This window comes from Calliphora vicina, chromosome 4 (genome assembly GCF_958450345.1).
Source record: "Calliphora vicina chromosome 4, idCalVici1.1, whole genome shotgun sequence".
In the NCBI taxonomy this organism is placed as follows: Eukaryota; Metazoa; Arthropoda; class Insecta; order Diptera; family Calliphoridae; genus Calliphora; species Calliphora vicina.
This window is the reverse complement of record NC_088783.1, coordinates 4788347-4810807: the sequence shown is the minus strand read 5'-3', so window position 1 is coordinate 4810807 and position 22461 is coordinate 4788347. Positions and strand designations below refer to the sequence as shown.

The window sequence follows — 22461 nt, the reverse complement described above, 5'->3', positions numbered from 1 at the left end:
ATTTTAATAGTGTGAGTAAAAGCAATCTATTAAAAAAAATTTTTATTTGCTTTTTTTAACTTAATTGAAATCAAATTACAACACGTCAACCAAAGATGTTTTCTCAGAAGTAAAATTAAAACTAAATTAATAAATTAATTTGAAATCCCAAAAGATTTATTAGCATACAAACGTACAGAGAGCCTCAAAAGTGAGTAAACACAACAAATTATTTGATTTTTTTTAAGATAATGAAAATCATAATGAAAATGAAAATTACAAAAGTTTCGGTTTGTTAGAGATTGGGCTGAATAATAGATTGGGTTCTGAAAAAAAGATTTAATTCACTGGTGTTTACTCACTTTTGAGGCTCTCTGTATGTATAGTTAATGTTACACACACAATTGAAAACAGCAACCGCAAATCATGTCGAGAGTATATATTGCTATTGAGCGATTGACAAAGCAGAGATCAAAACAAACAAAATTTCCTAGACAATTATCTCAATATCTGAATTAATGTTTTTATTTTTTATATTTTTGCTGTTTCTATTCAATAATGACTAAGAGGTGTTTGTAATATCATTTAAGTGTATGTGTTTCTGAATATTTTAAGATCTCACATGATTATAACATGATTTTCATTTTTGCAACGAATTGGTGTTTAGAGTTTAAGGCCAACTAACGTACCTACATAAGAAAAGAGAGTTAGAAAGAGAGTGTAAAGCGAACTTGAAAAAAACCAACTAAATGTTTATCTGTTTAAATTAAAAAAAAACAAAACAAAATTGAAGAATAAGTTTCATTCTATAAGTAGTATCTTTGAATGTTTTCGTTATTTCAGTTCTTTTTATAAATTCAAAAATAAATATGGAAAGTTTTTTAACAATGTATTGTTTAACCTTTAATTGGCACGCGCAAAAACAAATAATAATTTAATAATGTTTGAAATCTAATTGTAAATGATTCTGGTTTATATTTATAACATGACTTAATAATATACAAATATAAATAGCAAAAATAATAAAAAAAAACTCTTAAAGCTTGTTATTTTTAAAACAATTACATATGATTTCATTTTATTTAATAATAAAAAACACAGTGTAATGAACAATTAATGAGACGAATAAACTTAAGGGAATTCTTTAAGATATGATTGAATGACAGATTAAAATGTATCGTTACCTTAATATAGAAATGCCCTAACTCGTTTTTTTTTTTTGTAAGCCCAGATTTTTGTTTATTTCTGTAAATGGTCAGCTCATTAATCATAATTAGCAAAAAAAAACACTAGTTAGGGCATTTCTATATTAAGGTAACGATATGTATGAATGTATTTATTTTGAAAATTAAATTGTTCTATTATTTGCCTAATTAATTTGTCGTGTTATTTTAAATGTATAAAAATATAAGTAGATATATGTATTAATAAATTTTAATAAACTGTATGCCATATTTTTTGTCATACTGTGAAGAGTTAACTACAATCTTTTCTTCAAAATTATAATTTTTGTTGCGCTTTAATCATGCACAAAATCCGCAACAACATGTTTGTTTCTATATTTATTTGCTAAATAAAACAAAATAAGCTTTTTATTTAAAAAAAAAAACATAAGCATTAAATTAAATTAAAAAGTAAATGAAGTGTTTTTAATGCAATATAAAACATTTATTTACACATACAAACACAAATTATTTAGACTTACGTATAAACAATTTTAATCGTACATAAAAAAGTAAATAACTGAATAATAACAACAACAAGGTAAATCGCATGTATTATTTACATTACAAATATCTATTAAATATTATGTTTGTATACTTGGCGATAATATTAAACAGTATGACACATATTTATTACAACAAAAAACTTACAGTGTTGTAATCTAACAAATACACATCTGCTCAAAATAATAGATACACCTAATTGGAAAAAATTTAAATGGCGGTAACATTGAAAATTTCCTCGCAAGCGTTAAGAATACATCATATTATTAAAATTTCTATCTGGCAATGTCATGTCAGTCAAAAATCTGGCAACTATTTGCTTTCATGTTGATTTTTAAAAACGAATTTATTTGAATTACAAAAAAATATTTGCTCATAAAAATAGATACACATCAGTAATTTGTAATTTGTTTATATACAATTTTTTTTTTGTGCAATTTTTTGTTCCTATTTACGTGAAACAGTAAGTATAATTTAAATTTTAGCAACAATTTTATAAAAAATAGGACTCTTTTGAAGAAAATGGGACGAAATCATCATTGTACCGAAGATGAGAAAAAAATTGTTCAAACGATGAGAAATCAAGGAAAATCGTTACGGGAAATAGCAAAGAGCATAGGAAGATCTTTACATTTTGTCCAAAATGCTTTATCTAAAAAACAAAAAAGAGAAACTCGCGGTAGACCAAAGAAAACCAGTCCAGAAACAGATAGGCGGATCGTCCTTATGGTTAAAAAAGACCCTTTCATATCATCGAAAGCTATTTCTGCGGAGCTATGTAACGAAATCAGTCCACAAACAGTTCGTCGTCGTCTTTTACAAGCTAAATTGCCGGGAAGAATTGCCAGAAAAGTGCCACTAATGCGCCAAAAAAATATCAAGACAAGATTAGAATTTGCTAAAGAGCACTTACAATGGTCCGGGTGTGAAGGCGAAAAAAAATGGAGAAATATTTTATGGAGCGACGAAACAAAAATAAATTTGTTTGGAAACGACTGCCAAAGAAATGTACGCCGACCAAAAGGAAAAGAATTCCACGTTAAATTTACAAAAAAGACGGTAAAACATGGCGGGGGAAACATAATGGTTTGGGGTTGCTTTTCATGGAATGGTGTTGGTCCGATATTCCGAATAGAAGATACCATGAATGCTAGTGGGTATAGAGACATATTGGTAAACGTAATGCTTCCATATGCATCGGAAAATATGCCATTAATATGGACATTTCAGCAGGACAACGACCCAAAACATAGTTCAAGATTAGTTAAAAACTGGTTCTTGGAGAATAACGTACCTGTTTTAAGCTGGCCCAGCCAATCCCCTGATTTAAACCCAATAGAAAACTTGTGGAGTGAATTAAAGATAAGGCTTTCGAAGGATGTTTTCAAAAATAAAGACGATTTATGGGAGAAAACGCAAAAAATATGGTACGAGATTCCATTGGAGAAGTGTCAGAACTTGATATCCAGAATGAGTGGAGAAAGTTTTACAAAACAAAGGTGGATATACTGGATACTAGCTTTACTTTAATAATAAACTAATTTTTTTAAGATAAAATTTATTAGCTTTTGTTTAATAAGAATTTTTAAAAATGTATCTATTATTATGAGCACCAAATTTTTCGAAATTTAAGAAATTTAATTTACTTTATAATATTTATTATTAATTATGAAATATTTTGTTTTTGTTTTTTACTCTCCTTTTAACTATAAATAAAAATCGACTGAATTTTTTTTATAATTTTACAATATACCATTATTTTGTTTCGTTTTTAAAAAATAAATTTTGGTGTATCTATTATTTTGAGCAGATGTGTATATAGCATGTCCAAAAGTTATAAAATGTATAAATTCAAGCTTCGTTTATTGAATATTTGTGTAGTACTTGTTAATAAATAGTACATGTTAATAAATAAAATAAATATTTATTATGATTTAGGCCTCTAGCCTAAAAAATGCCGTGATAAACTGAAATCTTTTATTTTATTTTGTCTCGCCTATTTCTCTCTCTCTCTAAGCTGAGATCTAAAAACAAAGTCTATAGTACTTACTAATGAATGGAAATATTTTGTTTGGTTGCACTTGGTTTTTAAGCAGTATTTACGGTTTCAATGTTACAACATAGTAAACAAACAGAATAGGTTTGGAGTTTTCTTTTATTTATTTGTCTTTTTCTTTTACTGTGCATTTTCCTGTTTATTTTTTGTCGATAATTGTTTTCTAAAAAAAATCATGGTAAACAAGTTAGAGGGCTATATTCGGTGGCACCGAATCTGTAGGGTGTAGGGTATAAAAATTGTATATCTTGAGATACAAAACTCTTATTTTGATATATATTCCATTAAGCGACCAAAAGGCTCTTAAAGGAATACTAAGCTTTCTTTTCAGAAAAAAAGTCCATTTTGAAAAAAAGATATATTTTGCCAAAAAAAAAGTACAAAACATTTATTTTGGTAGATATCCCACTCGCATCCTACTCAGCTACAAAAAATCTCTTAAAGGAAAGACCTAAACTATCTTTTGAGCAAAAAAAAATTAAAAAGGGTCCATTTTGAAAAAAAAGTCAACTAAGTTTTTGATTTTGCAAAAAAGGTCTTGTTTTGAGTTACAAAACATTTGATAAATATCCAACTCGCATCCGACTAAGCGAAAAAAGGTCTTCAAATAAAAAATCATCTAAGCTTTGTTTTGAAAAAAGGGCCATTTTGAAAAAAGTTTTTGATTTTGGAAAAAAATGTCAAAATTTTTTTATTTTTTTTTTCGAAAGATTGAAGAAATAGCTATATAAACTATTTGAGACACATTTTGCTAATAATAGGTAATAAGTTACATGGATGATAAAAACACACCTGTTTGGTCGAAATGTCAAATTTTAACCACATCTAACTCAGAGAGTTCTTCACCGATCTTGGTGAAAAATTTTTTAATTACTATCCTATAGAACTAACTTGTGCAAATTTCATTCTGATCGGAAGACATCGATTTCTATAGTTGGTTCACCTGACATGAAATCCCCCATATTTTCTGATTCCGAACCCCGTTTCTCGATATTTTGTAAGTTTTCCACAATATTACAATTTCCAGTAAAACTTTTTTGGATATCAATGAACGTCATGTTAGTGGCAAATTATTTGCATTAGAATTCCGAGGAACAGTTCCATTATCTCGATCCGATTTTTTTTTTATAAAAACGAAAAACACTTTTTCAAGCAAAATATGTCCTAAAATAATACTACTCTGTATGCTATGTTTATTGTGTTATCGTAACCAACCAGCAGAGACCTGCACCGAATGCCTAAGACTCGGTTAATCCGAACTGCCGAGTCGTGATATATTAGGACATTATGACTATATGACTGATAAGAGACCTTGTGAATTGACCAATTGTATAATTGCACTTGTGTATTTCGGTTTAGTATTTTGGAACTAAATTTGTTTGCCACATGTACAGTGGTGGCCACCAATTTAAGACAAATACTTGAATTTTTTTCATCAACTGAATTTTAAGTGCGATAGAGCCAAAACAAAAGGACCTGTAAGGGTATGAAATTTATTATTAATGTTTCTAGTTTCTGAAAAATGTTTCGAAAAATCGGTAAAACATATATGGACAAAGATATGTGGAAATACGTTGACCCATCTCAGCGAACATCCGCTGTTAATAACATGATATGACCGAAACTAATGGAACTAAAAATACGAAATTTGGTCCCAATATTTTATAATAATAAAAATATAATGATATAAATGTGAGAAAATATGTTTATTTAAAAAAAATTTTTTTTGGTCAAGTTGTAGAAAAATGTTATGTGTTCGTGGTGAATATGTATGAATTGACACAGTCGAATAAAACACACTTGTGTGTTAAAACAGTCCTCATGCATACAGATTTGTGGAAATATTTGAAAAAATAATTGACAATTACATGGAATTTAGCAAACAATTTTTGTCTTAAATTCCTGGCCACCACTGTATGTACTAATGATTAGTTCAATTAATTTCAAGAAAATTTTCGTATTTAATACATATTTATTATTTATTGGTTCGACATACTTTTTAAATAGTAATTAGTTTTTGACATAGTTGGGGGTAGTGCACTAAATGTTGATTGAAATCAGCATTGCACTATCACTCACTAAAATTGCAAACAATTTAGTTTGCACTATTTTTTATCAGCTTTAGTGATAATGCATATTTCTTAACTAGCACTAAAAAAAATGAGTGATAGTGATAATTTTTTAACTATCACTAAACGAAGATTTAGTGCAAAAATCTGCACTACAATTAATTAGAGCAAAATTTTAACCAGCAATTAAAAAAAGGCTGCATTAAACATACTATCACTAAATATTCAGAAATGAGTAGTCATGAAATTGTTGAATCCAAATTCGAAAAATAAAAATTTTAAATATTTTTTGTTATTTTTAATGAAATATTAGTCTTAAGTTTTAAATTAGTGTACAGAAATAAACTTAAACTATTTTGAACTTAAAAATTTAGTGCACAATTTGAAGTTGCACTCAAATTAGTGCATACAATAAAGTTGCAATAAACTGATGATTGCATTTTTTTAAATCAACTAATTTAATTTTGAGTGCAAAATTTTTTAACTCACTATCACTAATGTTTAGTGAGGCTGCTAATATTCAACTCAGCACTAAATATGAACAAAATGATTGCTCTAATTTTGCACTATCACTAAGTATTAGTGCAAACTTCAAAATTAGTGCACTACCCCCATCTATGGTTTTTGATATAAGTATAAGTAAATATAAATAAGCATGTCAAAATAAGAAAACATTTGATTTTGAAAAAGTTACGATAGTGAACGAGACAAAAATTTAAATTAAATTTTGATGATTTAGGAAAAGGAACGCGACATTGGAACATGAAGAAAATCAACTGAAAAATGTACCGTTAATCGATTTCTGTTTGGCCTTATTTTATTTCTTTGTAAGAGTTGTTGGCGATTTGGTGATAGAGTATTTTTTCAGGTAAATTTGCTCATATATAAATGACCGTACATACATATATGTAAGATTATTGTGCTGTTTTTCTATAGCGAACGAGTGCTTTGAGTGGAAATTTAACATGTGTTTTGTTATTGTAACAAAAACAAACAAATTCTACTCAAAGCACTCGTTCGCTATAGAAAAACAGCACATATATCTCACAGATAAACGGATAGATAGCAAGTACATTTTTAAATAGATAGCATGTACATTTATGCTGCAAAATATCATCCATTAAAACTTCTTAATTTTACTTCATTTATAAATTGTTGACATAATAAACTGTCACACTGTACTACACCTATGCTTGAACACATATGTTTGAATATATGTATGCATGGTACAATCTATATCATCGATATGACACCGAAAACAAACAAAAGCAACAAAAACAAAGGTAAAGCATGTATTTAGAGCGTTAAATTGTTGTGAGCGTGTGTAAGCTTAAATTTGTTTAACAAAAGAAATTCAAACGTATGTATTAATAAAACATTTAACGATTTTTAGACAAAATTAGATTCTTGTCAAATACGGAAAAATGTATTGTGATTTTTTTTAAGCATTGCGTTTTAGGGCCGATACATCCTCTGGAGTAGGGGCTTGAGGGAAATGTTGTTATTAAACAATGAATATAAGTATTGCAAAACTGACAACAATTTATTGTCAGTTGACAAATAATTTTAATGAATCACTTTATGCTAAAATAAATTTCTCATAATCGTTTTAATATTATCTCTTAAAAACATGTAAACTGTTTGTCAAAATATAAAGTATGTAACATTTTCTGCTCTAAACTAAATGTAGTTTGTTTTCATAAAATTGGTCACATTTTTTATTACTGCATTAATTTGTGTTATGTACACACTTTATCTTACGGTCACAAAACATTTTATTTTGTTTGCATTTTCTCATTCAAGTTTCAAATTCCATTTTGTGTCACAAGTTTTATCATAATTTTATTTTTACGATTCTCACATGTTTGCAAAAATATTTACACAACAAGACTGTTCTAAACATAGTAACACACGTATTTGTTTGCCAGCTATTTATTTCGGGCACAATCTTTATAGCAGGTCCATGAAATAGTTTAATTTGAATATTGTGTAAATAAACACTTTATACAATAAAAATAAGATTGATATGATAGCTTTCTATAAATCTATGAAATTATTTTTGAAGTATCTGTATACAATTAAATAATATTTGTTGTTGTTGTTGGAAATGTGAATCATATTAAGATTTAAAGATAACTTTGCTGAAATTTAAAAACATAAGTGTTTACATCATAGTTAATTACACAAATATCGGAAACTCTCCTGTTAAAGACCTAACTCAGTTGTCAAAAACCTAAGTAATTTTTGTTTGAGTTTTATTTCTAGTTTCCACTCTATTTATATTTCTCTATGGTTTACATTTCAAGGTTTTGCTAATATTTTAAATAATATCTCAATTACTTTATATTTTCTTTAAATAATTCATTACTGTGATATTATCCCGAACTTCCACTTTATTATGCCATTTTTTTAGCATTTTTATTATCAGTAATTATTTTTACCCCTTAATTTAAACAAATATTAAATTGTCATTAACAGTTTTAATATTAAAATTATCATAATTAAATGCATTTGTTGTTGTTTTAAACTTGTCATTGAATAAAAATATATTTTTTTTAACAAGACTGACATTATCTGTAAATCTGAAATAATCTAATCACGTGATTTGTTAAAAAGTTGATTAAAATTACGCTCGATCTAGCAATTGTGATACTTATAAATTATTAATGTACTAAATTATTATTATTTAATGACGTCCTTATTCCGGGGTAATTTACATATAAGATTCTATTCATAGATCTATTAATTTATTGACGAACAACTTCAATTCATTGAAAATTAAGTTTAAATTAAAGAACACGCAATCTAAATGAAATCGATATTTTATTTCAATTATTTATATTATTTTTGGGTGTGAAAATATTTAATTGTATTTAGGCATGAATTAAAATTAATACCAGTTTGTTTCTTTATGGAAATTTTATCATTTGTCAATTTCTCAGACACCTTCTAAAATATTAAAAAATGTTTGTAAAGTAAAATCAATACAATGTAATTGTAATGCTTTGTCAGTATTCTAAATTAATGGCTATGCAAAAATAAAGCACTTTATTAACAAATTATTGTTTTACAAAAAATACTAACATTGTTTTGTTGCCTACGAAATTTCTCATTTTATCTGTTCATAACTTATTTGGCCTTAATTTTAAAGATACTTAACCTGTCATGTATTTTCCACTATACATTGTTAATAAATAGTTTTTAATTTTCTTACTTTAACACGAATTTTCATAAAAATCGTTCTTGCTTGTCGTTGTACTCTACACCATGAGTGGTAATTTTATATGTATGTAAGTTTGTCATTTCTACATTTTTCATTTGTGACCTTATAAAGTGCAAAATATATATTATGGATCGTTATAGACAGTGGAGGCGATATAGGAATGTCCCTCTGTCTGTCTGACCGTCTGTCTGCACTTTTACTTCTTTAATTGAATAAATGCACAGTCTCATAATGGTTCTGGAAACTGGCAGGGAAAACAGTTGAGAAAACAGCACCAACCGGCTATAAAGTGTGCAAAGTCAGATTTTGTGTACTTGGGAAGGGGAAGTTCGTTTTATATCCTGTTCATCTGTAGACATGAATGACTGTCAATTGATGCAACGTTTTTTGAACAGTCACTATAGTTGTCTACGACGCGACGTCGGATGGGATGACGTCCATTATGATACCGACAAAGGTGTAGTGTTCAGATATGTGTCGGAAGGGGATCCTAAGTTAGAATCTAATGGTTGCTGTCACTAGGCAGGTGACAAGTCAACAGCAACTGTTGTCAATGGTTTTCGCTCAGGAATAAGGTCCATACGTATGTTGCTGTATTGCTATTGTGCGAAAGTTCGCATTTTTGCAAAGGTGAACAGTGACGTGTAAATTAACTTAGTGAAATTAACTTTATATGAAACCATTGATACATAGAAAAGCTCTCTACTTCTCTACTTTTTCAACGATATTAAGTATAATTGTTAAAAATTCTGAAACTACGGCAAAATCTATCAAACATAAACATTCGTTTATCATTTATGAATACACACTTCTCTCTTATTTATTAAGGTAGATTTTATAATATATTCCAAAAAATTTCCTTTCAGATTAAAGATTATGACATGTTTATTTTAAAGACACATTTGAACTTTCGATTATTTATTTTTTTTATAAGTATTTGGGTGTGCTAATTAGATTATCACACCATAAGTAATTTTATTTTTTCATTTCAATTATTTTTCCATTGTTTTTATTTTTGTGTACCAAAATATAACCGAACGTTATCTAAATACGAGTCTATTTTTAAAATATCAACATTTTTCATAATTGATAAAATAGATCAAATCTATGTACACATACATATTTCCCATCGAGACAATATGCTAGTATGATAGGGTTTTTTGTTTCCCTGTATATTTTCATTCCTGGGAAATATTAAAAAGATCTGTTAATTCCGGGGAAATTTTTAAGAAGTCCTTTGCAGATAATCTAGATAAAAAAATGCGAAATTCGTTACGAAAGAGATCTTTTTGAATTCAGAATAATGTATAAACAAATTTAAACCAATAGTATTATTTTTTCTAAATAAGAATATGAAGTTTTAATGTTAAGCATCTCAATAAATCCTTCAACTTGTTTTAGGTCGGCCTGCTAGAAATTATAATTTTCTTATATTAAATCATTTTTTTTTTTTGTTTTTATCATACAGAGAAAATAGTTTTGGTTGTGGTAACCGAATTTATTGATGGTCAAATGATTCACTCTAAATGACTGAATTTTTCAGTTGTAGCTGAAAAATTTTGGGGTAACAAAAATTGGGTTTGTTTCACATTAGCCAATTAGCGGCGCAAGTCTCTTGAGTCTGGGTAAGAAAAAGAAAATTTTTAAAATTTGAGTTGTGTAAATTAAAAATTTAAAAAAGCGAATCATTCGATTGGCAACAATGCTCAACGAACTTTTTTTCTCTTGTAGAAAAAAATCTTATAAAAAAATTCCCTAAATCGCCTTATAAAAATTTCCCGAGATTTTCTAAAATCTCGGTTAGGAACCCTATTGGTACACATAACAAATTACTTGACATTTAAATTTACCTGTCTGTCATTTGGTAATTTGTTGATAAGTTTTATATTTATTTTTATTTTCTATCATTTAAAATCATAAACAAAACAACAAACAGTTTTCGCTATTTTTTGTGTGTTCCTTTTAAAATGTTTGCTGAATTAGTTTATTGAACGAGTATATTTGTTTGTTGTCGTCAAATAACGTTTATTGAATCAACAAATGTGGATCTTTTAAAAAAATACTGTTTAAATATTTTGGCTTACCTTTAGAAATAACAACGAGGGTGGTGTGTTAAGCATTTTGCTTTTGCTTTATCAAAGTAAATTTTCTGTCACAGCAACTCAAATGGAAACGTGGAAAATTAGCAGTCTTATCATACAATCCTCGTATTAAGTTAAAATAGAAAATAAAGAAATACAAACCTATTGATAATAATCTACAACGTGTTGTTTGAACAGCCAACCAAGTCACTTTTCCATTATACAAAATTTTAATAAATGATTCTTACGAATTTGTACATATATTTTTTTGTATTAGATAACTCGAAAACAAATTCTGGATTGTGAGCTTGGTACCTTTGTAATAATTGCATATATGACAGATTTATAATTTTATTCAATTTATTAAATAACAACTCTTAAACAACAATTCATCACATGTTTGAGAAAATTGTTGATGATTATTGTTGTAAATAGAATAACCATTTGGTTTTAGCATCACTATTAAAGTAACGGTTGTTTCAGTATAATGTAGTAGCAAGTAAGATGAGAGAATAAATAAGATTTTTCAGTTCTTTTGTAACACTCAACATAGACACACGCGTTTTACTCTAACAACAGGTTATGGGCCTTTGTACACAGTGAAAGTAAAGAAGAAAAGGAATTTTTTTATAGAACATTTAAATAAATGAACAATTGAAATATTTTTGATAAAAAGTGTGAAACGATTAAAAAATGGCAACGAGTTTATCATTTCCATTTGAGAAATTGCGTGGTCGCGAAAATTTTGATATTTGGAAGCGTCATGCTAAATCGTACTTAGTATTGAAAAATTGTTGGAAAATTGTTGAAGCGGGTTTAAATGAAGGTTCCAGTGTGGTTGACGTTGATATGAATGAACGTGCATTCGCAGAATTAACGTTGATGATAGAGCCGAATAATTTTGCACATATAGCAAATTCAACAACGGCAAAGGAAGCTTGGCAAGCTTTGATGTGTGCATTTGAGGATACTGGTCTGTCTAGAAAGGTTGAACTATTGAAGCAGTTGGTACAACTTAAATTGGCTGATTTTGACTCAATGGAAGAGTACGTCAACATAATGGTTATGACTTCCTTAAAGGTTAAAAATACCGGACTGAATATTGATGATGAGCTGGTTGCATCCTTGATGTTGGCAGGTCTGCCGGAGGATTTCCGTTCACTTGTTTTGGCTGTTGAGAATTCTAAAACGAAATTAACTGTGGACATGGTGAAGAATTTGCTTTTACAAGATGCAAAATTCGATAACCCTATAAAAAGGGAGGAGAATGCATTAGTTTCATATAAGAAATATCAAAAGCCAAAAAAGTTCAAGTGTCATGGTTGTAAAAAGGAAGGTCACTTTATAAAAAATTGTCCAAACGTTCAAAATGCAAACTCAAATAGTAACGGATCAAAGCAGCAGAAAAAAAAGTCGAGCGAGAGAATTCTGTTAGCGTCACTGTTTACGTCAAGTGACGTCGACGCAGATGAATGGTACATCGATTCAGGCGCAACAACACATATGTCGAGAACAAAGACAATACTTGACAACGAGAGAGCATCTCATGGTAAAGAAGTAATTGTGGCTAACAACAACAAACTGTCGGTTGAATGTGTTGGTGATGCAAGCGTATTTTTGTCTACTGATGGAGGGGAAATAAGAACCGTTATAAAAGACGTTGAGTATGTTCCGCAGCTTTGTGCAAATTTGTTGTCAGTCAGGCAATTAACAGCAAACGGAAAACGAGTAATTTTTGAGCAGAATCATTGTGAAATTTTCGATGGTGACAATGTACTCATGGCAACAGCAAGTTTGTGTAACAACTTGTACAAATTAAATTGCGTTTCCCAGGAAAAAACACAGCAAGCTTTAATCGTTAAAAATGATGCCCAGCTATGGCATCGTCGTTTTGGTCATATTTGCGATGAAATTCTAAGGAAGATAAAAAATGATCATGAATTTAATTTTCAAACGAATTTAGATCAGTGTGAAGTTTGTATTCTAGGCAAACAAGTGAGAAATTCATTTAAGGAAGATGGTCATCGTGCAAAGGAGGTTTTGGAAATTGTACATTCAGATGTAATGGGACCATTTAAAACCAAATCGTTTTCTGGTGCTCGATTTATTGTGATATTTGTGGACGATTACTCTCGTAAAGTGTTTTTATCGCCGATAAAAAGAAAATCTGAAGTTTTCGATGAATTTAAGAAATTTAAAACTATGGCTGAAAACCAGTGCTCAAATAAAATTAAAATTTTTCGATCAGACAATGGCACTGAGTATATAAACAACTCATTCCAGAAGTTATTTAATGATTGCGGGATTATTCATCAAAAGACGGCACCATATACCCCAGAACAGAATGGCGTTTCAGAACGCCTTAACCGTACTATCATCGACCGAGTTAGATGTATGTTAATAGATTCCGGTCTTGACGTGAAATTTTGGGCTGAAGCATCTGTGACTGCAGCATATTTGTTGAATAGAATACCATGCAGAAAACACTCAGTTTGTCCAGAAGAGCTATGGTCTGGTAGAAAGCCAAGCCTTAACCATATTCGTGTTTTTGGATGCAAGGCATTTGTACATACTCCTAAGGTGAATCGTTCCAAATTAGAGCCGAAGTCCATACCATGTATTTTCGTTGGTTATGGTATGGAGGCCAAGGCATACAGATTGTACGATCCAGCTACGAGAAAGATAATGGTCAGCCGTGATGTTGTTTTCATGGAAGATCAGGTATGTAGTAATGATGTAGACTTTACTAATAATGTTCCGAATCTTGTAGTCGAAAGCGTAAAGGATAATGCCAATTCAGCGGAGGAATTGATTGTTGAATTGCCATCCAGTAACGTAAATGAATTGTCATCCAGTATTGAGAATGAATTGCCGACTGAGATCAAAGATGTTCAAGCTGTTGATGAGATGGGCAATGTATCAACTGACAGTCTTAAAGTGGAATATGATGTTAACTCGGAAGATAGCCTAAATTTTGAGGATGCGATTGAAGAGCATTGTGTTGAGAACCTGTCTTCCGAAAATATTAGAGTCCGCCGCTCTGAACGAATAGCAGCAAAATCTGGTGAAGAATACAATTTTTGTGCAACTAGTTTTGTGTCAGGTGATCCTGTTACAGTCGAAGAAGCCTTGAAATCTAAAGAAGCTAAACAGTGGCGTGCAGCAATGGATGATGAAATGAATTCACTAGCCTTAAATAAGACGTGGACATTAGCTAATCCTTCTGAAAGGAGGCCAATAAAATGCAAGTGGATATTCAAGACAAAGTATGATGCCAGTGGTAACAAAATCCGTCATAAAGCGAGACTTGTTGTACAAGGCTGTAGTCAACAAAAGGGCATTGATTATTATGAGACTTTTGCTCCAGTAGTTCGCTATTCATCAATAAGATTTATAATTGCATTGTCTGTTAAATTTGGTTTACACGTCCATCAACTTGACGCAGTAACTGCATTTCTGAATGGGGATCTTGATCAGGATATTTGTATGGAACAACCTGATGGTTACAAGGATGGAAGTAACCGTGTTTGTCATTTGAAGAAGGCCCTATATGGATTGAAACAATCCAGCCGTGTTTGGAACACAACTCTAAATAGTATACTACTTGAATTTGGCCTGAAAAGAAGCGAAACCGATCAGTGTGTATACTTCAATACTGATAATGATAATATTTTATATGTGGCCATTTATGTGGATGACGTGTTAGTATTTTCCAACAATATCAACATGACGAACAAACTTAAGGATAAGCTGTCCAAACATTTTCGGATGAAAGATTTAGGAGAAGCTTCTTCAGTCCTGGGAATGAGAATTACGAAGTCCGGTGGTACGATGAAAATAGATCAATCCAAATATATTGAAGACGTGTTAAGAAGATTTTCAATGTATGACTGTAATCCAGTATGTTCACCAGTGGATGTAAACCAAAAGCTGTCTCTTGAAATGTGTCCGAAATCTGAGAAGGAGAAAGAGGAAATGAGAAATGTTCCTTATATGGAAGCTGTTGGTTGCTTACTATACGCAGCTCAAAATACAAGACCAGATATTTGCTATATCGTGAACATGCTCAGTCGTTTTAACAACAATCCAGGGAGGGCACATTGGTCGGCAGTAAAGCGTGTAATGAGGTACCTAAAGGGCACCATTGATAAAGGCCTAGTCTACAACAACAAATCCGAAGGACTTACTGGTTACTGTGATGCCGATTGGGCTGGAAGCATTGATGATAGACGCTCTACTACTGGTTATATCTTCACTATGCATGGCGCAGCAGTATCCTGGGGTTCTAAAAGACAACGTACGGTGGCACTCTCTTCAACTGAGGCTGAGTTTATGGCGATAGTATCAGCGATTCAAGAATGTATATGGCTTCGACGACTTGAACGGGATTTAGTTAAAAATCCTTCAGAATCAATGAATTTATATAGTGACAACAAAAGCGCTATTCAAATTGCACAGAACAACTCATATTCATCAAGAACAAAGCATGTTGACATCCGAATAAAGTTTATACGCGAGAAATTGGACAATGGAGAAGTCAGACTCGATTATTTGGATACTAGGAGAATGCTAGCTGACATCTTTACAAAAGGCGTTCCAGCTGATGTATATGGAAATTTTACAATCCAATTTGGACTTATATAATAATTTTTATTTTATGTTTTTGCAACTTTTGATTTATGTATATTTTTGATTGATTTCTATATTTTTGAATTGATTTATTTTAATATTGGTTAAGTGGAATGTTTATTCAGGAAAGGTGTTGTAAATAGAATAACCATTTGGTTTTAGCATCACTATTAAAGTAACGGTTGTTTCAGTATAATGTAGTAGCAAGTAAGATGAGAGAATAAATAAGATTTTTCAGTTCTTTTGTAACACTCAACATAGACACACGCGTTTTACTCTAACAACAATTATTCTTATTACTTGTAGTTTATTCTTCTCTTTTACACTTTCAATTAAATCGTATGCAATTTTTATTAATTTAAACAATTTTCCATCCATTTCATAAATTGGTCAGTCATTCACATCAATTGCGGCTGATTTCTTTTTGTTGTATTTTATTAACAATTAAATACTTTAGGTTGCTTCATTAAGAAGTAAGTACGCGTCGCATTACTCAATTGTTGTACATATGTACGAGTGTTGACGTCGTTAAAGTACACACTTTCTGCCCACAATAGTTCAAGCGTTTATCTTTCATGTTATTTTTGCACTTTTTTTGAAATTGTATTATTATTTTTGATAAAAACAAAAACCATATAAATTAAATGTTCATCGAAGAAACATCACGCAACACTGTACTTTGGAATTGAATATAGAATCATGTTTTTTTTTTAGATTTTGATTTAGGTAAACAAGTTTAACTTTTATTTAGTCTAAAGATCTAAAAATTAATCATGTCAAATGATTACACATATTTATAAATAGGGACGAGATACTCCGATTTGCCAAACAAAAATACAACAAATCATATGTCTGTTACTACTCGTATATCGTTAGCTTATAAGCTAATGATATACGAATACGACTAGATATTTTGAACTTTTATTTTACAATCCCTGCTGATTTCATATTTTGTGTAAATTGTCAACTGAATTAGAAAAACTTTTCAGATTTTGAATTGCCTTCAAACAAAAGAAAATTTTTTAAACAAAAATATCTAAAATTTATTTTTCTAAAAGCTAAATAATTTACAAAAAGTTATTACAAAAATATCTGTAAATGGTAGAGTGTTCTCTGTGCTCCTTCATGAACTGTATATTTCGTATAATCTACAATGGCCTAGTCGCGGCCATGGATTATCCCATAGTTATATTTCTATTTAGTGTTTTACTAGCTGTGGCAATAATATGCAATGTTCATACGGCGAAATTAATTTGTGACTTAAGTAATGTAACTGCTAGAAGATTTGGTCTGAGTTCAACACCGGGATGTTCTGAAAATACCATATGTTCGCTAAGAAATAGTGTGGATTATGGCGTGGAAAGAGGTGTGTTTCAATTACCATAACATGAAGTGTGTATTTTGAGGTTAATTAATTATTTTTTTTGTAGGTCCTCATACTTGGACTTGTGCGGGTGAAAATCAATCGCCCATAAATATTAGAGATAATTATACACAGAAATTTCCCATACGCGAACTCTTAACTTGGAATCATTATGATGATTTGCCCTGTAGTGTTATGTTGGAGAACACTGGTCATACGGGTGTGTAATATATGTATATTTGTTACGATTTTTAGCTTATCTATTGTTTTATATTAGTTATTGTACGAGCAACTTATTCGGGTAATACACCCACTTTAAGTGGTGCTGATCTTTTGGCCAGTTATACCTTTGTGCAAATTTGTTTCCGTTGGAGTCTGTTGAACAGCAAGGGCTCCGAGCATATGATTAACTATCAAAAATTTCCTTTAGAATTGCAAGCCATGCATCGTACTGGACCGAATGTAGATTGTGTCTCTAGTTATGATTTACTAATGGTGGCCTATTTTTATGAGGTAATTGTAATTTTGTCCTTCATAATTTTATTTACAAAATTTAACTTTTTTTTAATAGATCTCTGGTCACAATCCTTATTTGGATCCCCTTATACAAAATCTTCATCGCATTCAAAAAGCTGGCTCAAAAATTGTTATTCCACCATTTCCTCTGTCATATTTGTGTCATCCATTTCGTTCTGGTTTTTATAGTTATGGCGGTTCTATAACCGAACCTCCTTGCTATCAGGGCTGTGAGTGGTTTATATTTCCCGAACCTTTGGCCATTAGTGAACGACAACTAAATGAATTTCGCCAAATCTTGAGTTTAAATGATAAAACTCGTATTGTTCGCAATGCTCGTCCAGTGCAGAATATTAATAGTTCTCGTGTGGTTAATTTTAACGTATATAATCCATTAGATATGAGTAGTGTGTCAAAATTGTCGGTGGATTCAATACCTTCCGAAGAGTCTATATTGGATTAATCTTAATCATAATTTTTATATTTTTATAAACATTATTATAGAGGTTTATATATTATCTTTGTATATTTTTATTGTCCAAAACTATTTGTATTTTTTATCTTTTCTTTCGAATTTAATTTAAAAGGCATTGGATAATAAAATTATACACTTTTTTTTTGTTGAGTACAAAGGTCTTTTATTATATTTGTGCAATTTTATGATGATAAAAATAAATAAATTTTACACAAAGAGTTGTGTGCAATAAAAAACCCTTATTGTCTTATTTTATCGTATCCCAATAACCATTAACAAATTTGAAACTCAAAACACTTCTATCTTGAATTGAAATATATTTCAAACAAGCTGAACCTGACTCTCCAAACACCTAACTCAGTTATAAAAAACCTAAGTGTTGAAATTGTATTATTTTGAGTATTTTTTTTTGTTTGGACATTACTAAAATAATCACACATAAAGTTTCGTTTTTGTGTTCACGCCCAATAAGCATTTTTACTGGAATTCAAGTTGAAAGCAAGTGTAATTCAAGCCTTGAATTATAGTCAAGCAATTGAATTACAGTTGTATTACACTTTATTTCAATAGCATTCTCCAGTAAAAAGGAAACATAAATTTATGCCATATGTTTTTGTTTGAAAAATAAATAAATTTTCAAATATTTTTCATGTCTAAAGTATAATTACATTTGCATTCAAGTCAAATTCCAACAACATGTTCAAGTGCTTGAATTTTTGGGGCTTTGGTGCTTACTGGCGTAGTTTAATTACTAATACATTCTCACCACTTCGGTTTTTGATAACTGAGTTAGGTCTTCGACAGGAGAGTTTACAGTTAAATTTTTAGTTATTTTTTTTTAGCAATATTTTAAATATATTTATTTCACTAAAAGTATACACATTTTGCAATTATAAACCACAACCCTGAAATACATATTTATAATTTATCAATTGAATTAAATTTCTCCAATTATTTTTATAATATACAATGAGTATGGATTAATTACCATTTATAGTAATTAATAGAACCCATGATTGATTAAATCAAATGAATTTTAAAATTACTTTATACATTGATTTATTTATGAAGTTGTTTTTTTTTTTTGGGTAATAAAATAATATTGTATATAAATTAATCTAGACGATAATTATTAGACGTTATAATGACATTTAATTGAAACCATCAATAATAGCATTGATAAGAATTTGAGTAATAATTATTGCAGTGTTATAAAATGATATTGAAAATGATATGATATGATACGAAATGACAAGCAAAGAAATGGCTAAATATTAAGATAAGAGTACTTTTATTTCTGTTTTATTTGTTTAAATTACAATTGTGTTAGGTTATGAATAATGAATTATATTCTTTCACTGGTTACTAAATCCAAAGATTATCTAATTAGCTTATCCAATATTTTTTTAAACATAAGACATGATTTTATAGAACCTCCAGACATTTTGGTATCGAAAATCAGAAAAATCTGTGTGATAATTTCGAGAAAAGTATTTGTTAATCCGACTTTTTTAAAAAAAATCTGAAAATAACCTTTATAGATTAACAAAAAAAATCTATTTCTTGATTTATATTTTTTATAATGGATAATATTCGGCTCAGCTGAAAATAGCACCTGGTTTGTTGTACCCACTATCAAAATAGATGTTATATTGATTTTGTCATACCGTTTGTAACACATCGAAATATTTGTAGTTAAAAACACGATAGGGCCCAACGAAAGGAGCCTAGTAGGCTGAAATTTTCCACAAATATCCGTTGATAAGGTTTGTTTGGTATTGAAAATGGGCCATATCGGTCCATAATATCACCTAGCCCACATACAAAGGTAACTGATTCAACAGACCCTGTCCTTTTAGCATAGCAATACATTAAAAAAATGCTAATTATAATTTTTTTTTTAAAGGATGTCTAACATTTTTGTCCATAACTCTGTTGACCGAATTTGCCCATTTTCAGATGGATAAATATTAAAGAAAAATTTATAAAAAAAAGGTTGGGGAAAAAATTGGTTGGTCATTTGTGAAACGAATATATTGATGTACCAATCATGAATGAAGTCATTTGGGGGCTTTCGAAAGTTGATTTCAATCTTGAATATGAATGGATATTACAAACGGAATGATCACTCATGGTGTAGAGTATAAAAATATGTATTTATTTAAGTTTTATTTACTCAGCGGTATGTGAGCAAAATTCCATTTCTTTCATAAGTGCTTAAAACCCAATAACATTCTCGTGCAAATATGATAAGAGAGAAAGGTGACTGCGTCAAATATTATATAATAGAAGCAGATAAGTACAGGGTATATAAGGAATATGTGTTATTATATTATATACTTTTTTACACGATCCTAAATAGACAAAATCAAGGGAATGAATTTTTTTTAAAATCTAATAACTACAAAACATTTAAATTCTGAATAGAGATTAAAATTTACTTTAAATGGAGATCTTCACGACAAGCAGCTGTCAAATTTAATCCACAAAAAATAAATTCGGACTAAAATATTTAAAACTGGCTAATTTTATTTTCTAATACAAATACTTTAGAGTGAATTTTTAGCTAGAAATGTTACATTTTCACTCTCAGTGTGAGAATTTTGATTTTTATAGATACTTCATCTACAATTTTCATAGCAAAATCTCTTTGTAATTAAGTTTAATACGAGTACTACTTAAGGCGAATTTATTTCAGATGACTCGAACAGACTAAAGGAGAGCTAAATGTCAATGAAACAAATTTGTCAAAATTACCCTCTTTTCACACATATAGATGATGCAATAACAAAATACATGGCAATGCATACTCATGAATTAGGTTTTTGACAACAGAGTTAGGTCGTAGGTTTTTGGCTCTCAATTACCTCTCTATTTGTCATTTATGGCTTATTGTCTTTTATATATATATACATATAGTATATGTAATTTAGTGTAGGTTAACTGTCAAACTGCATCTAACATATTAAGTATAAATTAAGTAAAGTGTCAATTGGAATGATTCTTTTAAAACTTTCAATAGGTACTAACTACTATATCAATAATACATTCAAACATTTATTGAAACATTTCTTTACAATTTCGAGAATAAATACATAATCTTAAAAATCATTTAGATAAAATAAAATTAAACACGTTCAAGGTAAATTTTAGAGTGACACTTGTGCCCCAGTTCATGTTATTCATGGCAAACCACAATTGAAACAACTTTGTTTTTATAACATACAATACATATTAACGCATACACTTAATTATTTATGGATGACGTTGATTATAAAATCATAATTATTAATAATTTTCGATTTTTATCAAATTGGCAAAAATAACTAAACGAAACAGCTCACTCACATTTCTAGGATTAAACACAATGTACTTCACATAATGACATGAAATGGAAATATAATTGTGTTAAATAAAAATCAACTGAACTTGATACGACAAAACTCAGAAAATGAAATAAATGTTTTCTGATAATAACACTTCATAAAGACTTAACGGCTTTTGATAATTTACTAAATGACGTTATAAACATTTGAATTGGTAAAAGTAACTAGACATCATATAGATAAGAACATTTTTTGTTTTCCATTTAATACACTTTAAACAATATTTTTGTAGCACAAAAAAATGTTAAATTAAATTCATTTATTTGCTAAACGTTGTATTGTTTGGTAGAACTTTAAAGATCGTGCGAAAATCTTTAAATTCACGTGATTTAAATATTTTAATTAATTAAAATAAATAAAAGAGAGAAAAACAAAACGCAAAAATAATATAAAGTGATATTAAACGTTTTACATTTTTTTTATTATTAAAATTTCCGGTCATCAATCGTCAAATAACCGCTAGAAAAAAAGTAAAAAATAATTATTTTAATTTGTTCTACGTTAATCAGAATTAATAATTAATCTCTATTTGTTCAAAGGTTTATTTTGAATAAATTAATGTTCTGTTAATTGTTTTTAATGAAATTGCCTTGTAACACATATAAATAATAAAGGAAATATTGTACAACAATTACTCAACTGTGATAAAAAAAATAAAAACCAAATCAATTGATTAATATAGAATAAAACGAGTATTTACAGTTTTTATACATTTTTACTTTGTGCCACTAAGCAATAGAAACTTTATTTTACAAAACGACTATCTGATTTAATGTTTAACCATAGCAAGTAAGTACTTAGTGGTAAATGAAAAGAATTACTGTTAAATTTTAAGAAAATAAATTTAATAGATGAATAATTTTTAATATAATTTCAAAGAATATGTAAAAAGTTATTTTATTAGATACATTGGTAAATTTAGTAGTTTTTTTTTATTTTAATTTTTTTATAGAAAAA

The 22461-nt window shown here is 29.2% G+C and overlaps 2 protein-coding genes across 4 annotated transcripts in view; both read left to right on the top strand.

Moving 5' to 3' along the window:
• Nucleotides 1-22461, top strand: part of CAH3 (Carbonic anhydrase 3) — a 33088-nt gene that overhangs the window by 2206 nt on the left and 8421 nt on the right. The window contains exon 1 of one of the 3 annotated variants that reach the window (XM_065508197.1): nucleotides 22145-22293. The exons of the other annotated variants lie outside the window; for them this stretch is intronic. The gene's annotated coding sequence lies outside the window, so the exon portion shown is untranslated. Of the gene's footprint in view, nucleotides 1-22144; nucleotides 22294-22461 lie in introns of those variants that run through there. 3 annotated transcript variants of the gene reach the window in all.
• Nucleotides 16772-18332, top strand: LOC135958792 (carbonic anhydrase 1-like). Its single transcript, XM_065509691.1, has 4 exons — nucleotides 16772-17130; nucleotides 17195-17347; nucleotides 17405-17640; nucleotides 17699-18332. Exons 1-4 carry the CDS (start codon nucleotides 16863-16865, stop codon nucleotides 18104-18106), a joined length of 1065 nt encoding a protein of 354 aa, XP_065365763.1. The 5' UTR covers nucleotides 16772-16862; the 3' UTR covers nucleotides 18107-18332.

Excerpts from the sequence above, each read along its gene's own strand:
- LOC135958792 (XM_065509691.1), top strand. The coding sequence starts at position 16,863 with ATGGTAGAGTGTTCTCTGTGCTCCTTCATGAACTGTATATTTCGTATA. Across the intron at positions 17,131-17,194 it reads GGATTATGGCGTGGAAAGAG|GTCCTCATACTTGGACTTGT; the intron begins GTGTGTTTCAAT and ends TTTTTTTTGTAG. Across the intron at positions 17,348-17,404 it reads GGAGAACACTGGTCATACGG|TTATTGTACGAGCAACTTAT; the intron begins GTGTGTAATATA and ends GTTTTATATTAG.